The sequence below is a fragment of the Oryzias melastigma genome, linkage group LG6, assembly GCF_002922805.2.
Source record: "Oryzias melastigma strain HK-1 linkage group LG6, ASM292280v2, whole genome shotgun sequence".
Taxonomy (NCBI): domain Eukaryota; kingdom Metazoa; phylum Chordata; class Actinopteri; order Beloniformes; family Adrianichthyidae; genus Oryzias; species Oryzias melastigma.
In genome coordinates this window covers 29,951,168-29,955,060 of record NC_050517.1, presented here as the reverse complement: position 1 = coordinate 29,955,060, position 3,893 = coordinate 29,951,168, and the positions used below count along the sequence as shown (strand labels likewise).

At 44.5% G+C, this 3,893-nt stretch overlaps 1 protein-coding gene across 1 annotated transcript in view; it reads right to left on the bottom strand.

The window, feature by feature from the left end:
* The window catches only part of spire2 (spire-type actin nucleation factor 2), a gene marked incomplete in the record, with an annotated part of 45,785 nt that overhangs the window by 8,756 nt on the left and 33,136 nt on the right, over window positions 1-3,893 (bottom strand). The window contains 4 exon segments of the mRNA XM_024282594.2: window positions 981-1,008; window positions 2,469-2,536; window positions 2,606-2,740; window positions 3,762-3,793. Of these exon segments, the coding sequence (XP_024138362.1) occupies window positions 981-1,008; window positions 2,469-2,536; window positions 2,606-2,740; window positions 3,762-3,793 (263 nt within the window).

Genomic DNA, 3,893 nt, shown 5'->3' with positions numbered 1-3,893 from the left:
TATGAAGGAAGAGAATCTGCAGGACATCATTCTCTAGAACTCCACGACCAACCTGGAGAATCTTCTCTATCACAGAGGAGGTCATTACTGACAGAAGAACCAGATTTAATCCTCAAAGCTGAGACTCTTTTGTCTTTATTAATGTTATGTGAATAAAAGTCTGTTGGTTTTGTTCACTTGTATTTTGTTTGTGGTTTTACATTCATTTCAAAGGAACTTCAAGTTAACTTCTTTAGTTTGTGACCTTGATTTTGTGTTTAATGCATTTTGGGATCCAGGTTTTTAATGACCCAAAATTCAAACTGAGAATTTACCTGTCAGAATCTTATCAGGGCGGGGCCCACCTGCCTAAGCCCCGCCTCCGTTTGCAGAACGAATTGTCAATTGAGAATTACGTATTACTTTGAATTCTAGTTGAAAACAAACAAAGTCCTGAAACTCGTCTCCACGTGTTCCTGCTGTGCAACTGAAGCTCTGCAGTTCAGGAGATCTGGTTCATCTGTGATCACCTGACAGGTGAGCAGAGGAGCTGCTGGTTCATCTGTGATCACCTGACAGGTGAGCAGAGGAGCTGCTGGTTCATCTGTGATCACCTGACAGGTGCAACGACGACTGAAAATGCTCCTCAGGCTGACAGAGAGATGCATCTTCACTGAGAAAGACCGTTACTGTGGAGCTATGAGAGCAGATGTGATTCTTCATCATGTAAAGAATTATCCTGATTTAACCTTGAAACAACTTTCAGTCTCTAAACTTTGATCCAATCCCAGTTAGACACAGAAGGAAGGAACGTTCTGACAGGATCCAGAAAACTAGATAATCCTTCCAGCAGATACTCAGTAAACATCAGTCTGGTGAGTTTATTTAGTTTCTAACAGCTGTTTTCCAGGTAAACCCTCGTCGTTTTCACCTTCCTCAGTAAAAGTTCTTTCTTCTGAACATGAAAGCGTTCCTCAGCAGAAGGAGGAGATCGTACATACCTTTGCACTGCAGGAGCTGCAGACTGACCTATCAGGAGAAAGACAGTCGTTTACATTCATAGAAACAATCAAAACCAGTTCATCATTTAGATCAGGGTGTCAGACTCATTTTGGTTCTGGGCCGCTTCAACCCGTCTGGTCTGAAGTGGGCCGGACCAGCAACATAACAGCAGCCATGATCATGTTCATTTATGATCTCACTTTTATGGTCACGTGATGAGGAAAGACCTGCCCCCAGGTTGGTTCGGTTCTGTTGGTTCCGAGAGGGTGTACTGGGCCCGGTGTTTTTGTTCCTTTTTTATTTTGGAACGATCAAACACGTTTTTGTTATCCGAGTCTATGATGAACTTTAATACATGAAGATGCATCCAGAGGACGTTTCCTTCTTCTTTGGTCCAGCTGCAGCCTCTAGCGGCTCACGAGTCCACAGACCTTCGTCCAACGTATCTGAAGCTCTGTTTTTGTCTGGTTTTTTTCTTGGAAAAAATGCCTCAAACAGCCTTTTAGTCTAATCACTTTTGATTGAATTAAAGGCAGAATGTGGCCTTTATTTGTAGTTTTTGGACAAAAGCAATCTTTAATTTTAATAAATAAGGCAGAAGACAAACTTTGATCAGACGGCTGCAATGCAGGTCAGCTCACCTGTGGTGGGGCGGAGCCAAACAGCTGTCTGCTATTAGAAACCCCACAAGGAGGAAGGCCATCAGAACTGGTCTGCCTGGTGTGACTTTAGCCGGATTTTTTTTTCCATTCAAACATGTGTTGATCAGTTTGTTGATAAAATGTTTTCTTGTTGTTTTTATGAAACGACACCTAAAACTTTCATTCTATGTTGTAAAAACAGTTTGTTAAACATTTTTGGGGTTTCCACAGCAGAATGAATCCAATTTTTCCAGATGGAATTTTCTGCCGTTGCATAATTTTATGTCTAGTGTGTGAATAGAACCTGGAACAATAACTAAAGGCAGTGTCACGTAGGAGAGTAAAATGACACCAAATACAGAGGTAAATAAAAAATGAGTTTTAGGTTCTAGAGGGTTAAACTTTTGTTAACCTCCCATTGTCTCCCAAAAGTCGGCATGGTTTCTCCTTCATCTGTTCATGTCTTTATCTCTTGAGTTTCCTTTGCTCCCCCTAGTGGTGGAATTGCGCATTTTCTTTAAATTTCTTTACAGAACCAGAACTCGCTACAGGAATGGGCTAGAAACTTGCTTTCTTTTGTGAAAATTCTTATTTTTTTTCTTCATAAGTGGGCCGGATTAAACCATCTGGTGGGCCGGATACGGCCCGTGGGCCGTAGTTTTGACACCCCTGATTTAGACAGAATCTGCTCCCTAAAAGATCCTGAAGTTTGATGGTGTTGAGGAAGACCTGAGGAGCGCCTCCTCGCTGATTTACAGACATATACTCCATTACAAACGGAAGAAAAACAACAAAGACAGGTTCAAAAGTCGCCTCAGAGACCGGAGGAGGAAACTACAGAGGTACCGTCTGCACAGCAGGCATGTGGACGGCCACGAGAAGAGCGGGAACTTGACTTTGCAGCAGCAGCACACCTGAAAGCAGACAGACAGGTGAGTGGGTGTGTCCTGCCGCAGCAGCTCGTCAGAGCTCCGCCCACATACCTTCCCTCTCCTCAGGTTGTTGTACAGCTCTTTGCTCTGGAGGAACTTCTCCATCTCGGCTTTGACCAGAACTCGCCGCACGTTGATGACCTCGTCCACCGTGAGGGCCAGGCTCTCCACCGGATGACTGAACTCCTGAAGAGAAGCCGAGAGGAAAGCTTCATCGTCTGAGGGGGTCACCAGCAGCTGGGTCTGCAGTCCAGTAAAACCAGGTTCTGGTTCTGATTCATGGTGACAGCTGGATTTTAACAGGAACATATTTGTATCTCTTTTGATGTAAACTATTGTAAAAGTTTTGTTTCTGGTGTTTTTATCTTCTGGTGGCATTTTTCTGATGATGGAGAATTAGACTCCAAAAGCATTTCTGAGTCCAGCTTCCTCTCACATCCATAAACATGCTTCACTGCTTCCTTGGTGTGTGATTGAGGTCCTGAGACACACAGGACACCTGTGCAGGTGTACCTCCCTTCACCCATCAGTAAGAACAGGACAGAACGGGTTTAGAAGATGAATGAATGTTTTGGATTCTGGAAGTTTTGTCGTCTCAAATGAAATGCTGTTTCTATTATTTCTTTTACTCTTTAAAATGTGATTTGTGGGGGGCATGTAAACAGAGAGCTCTCAGCAGAGAGGAGGGGGGGACTCTTAAATGAACTGCAGTTCAGTTTCATTGTTCTAATGATTTCTTTCGGTGGAATTTTGCATCCTTTTGTCTGCGTCCTGATTGGCCGTTGGACCTGTCAATCAAGCTCCTGTGTGCCGCGTTCAGATTTCAGAGTTTGATCATGATCAGATCTTTGGTTTGATTCTGTGATCCTGGACTCGTCTTTCTGCTGCTCTGCAGGAACGACGGCTAAATCAAAAGTATTGATCACCTGGAAATCTTCTATCAGATCTTAACATGATCACAGTTTGTAAACTCTACTTTCTTCGTCTCCTCGTGGGCATCACTAAACTGATTTATTTCCGGTATTTCTCATCTCCGTCCGTCACAGCTGATTCTACACATCGTTTCCAGAGAATGAGGAGAACATTGTCCCTGCAGAGCAGCATCTCGTGACTCTAGTTTGAGAAGATTTGATTTTAAAGACAAACCCTGAAGTGATCAGAGTCCTGTGATCTTAAACAGATCCATGTGCTGATGCTGGGATCTCACCATCCACTGGTGCTGCTCCCCAGCGTCCGGGGCGGTCTCCGGCCCCTCGGTCTCCGGCCCCTCGGTCTCCGGTCCCTCGGTGACCTCGTCCACCGAGCTCAGAGACAGGCGGCCGGGCGAGGGCGGCTCCAG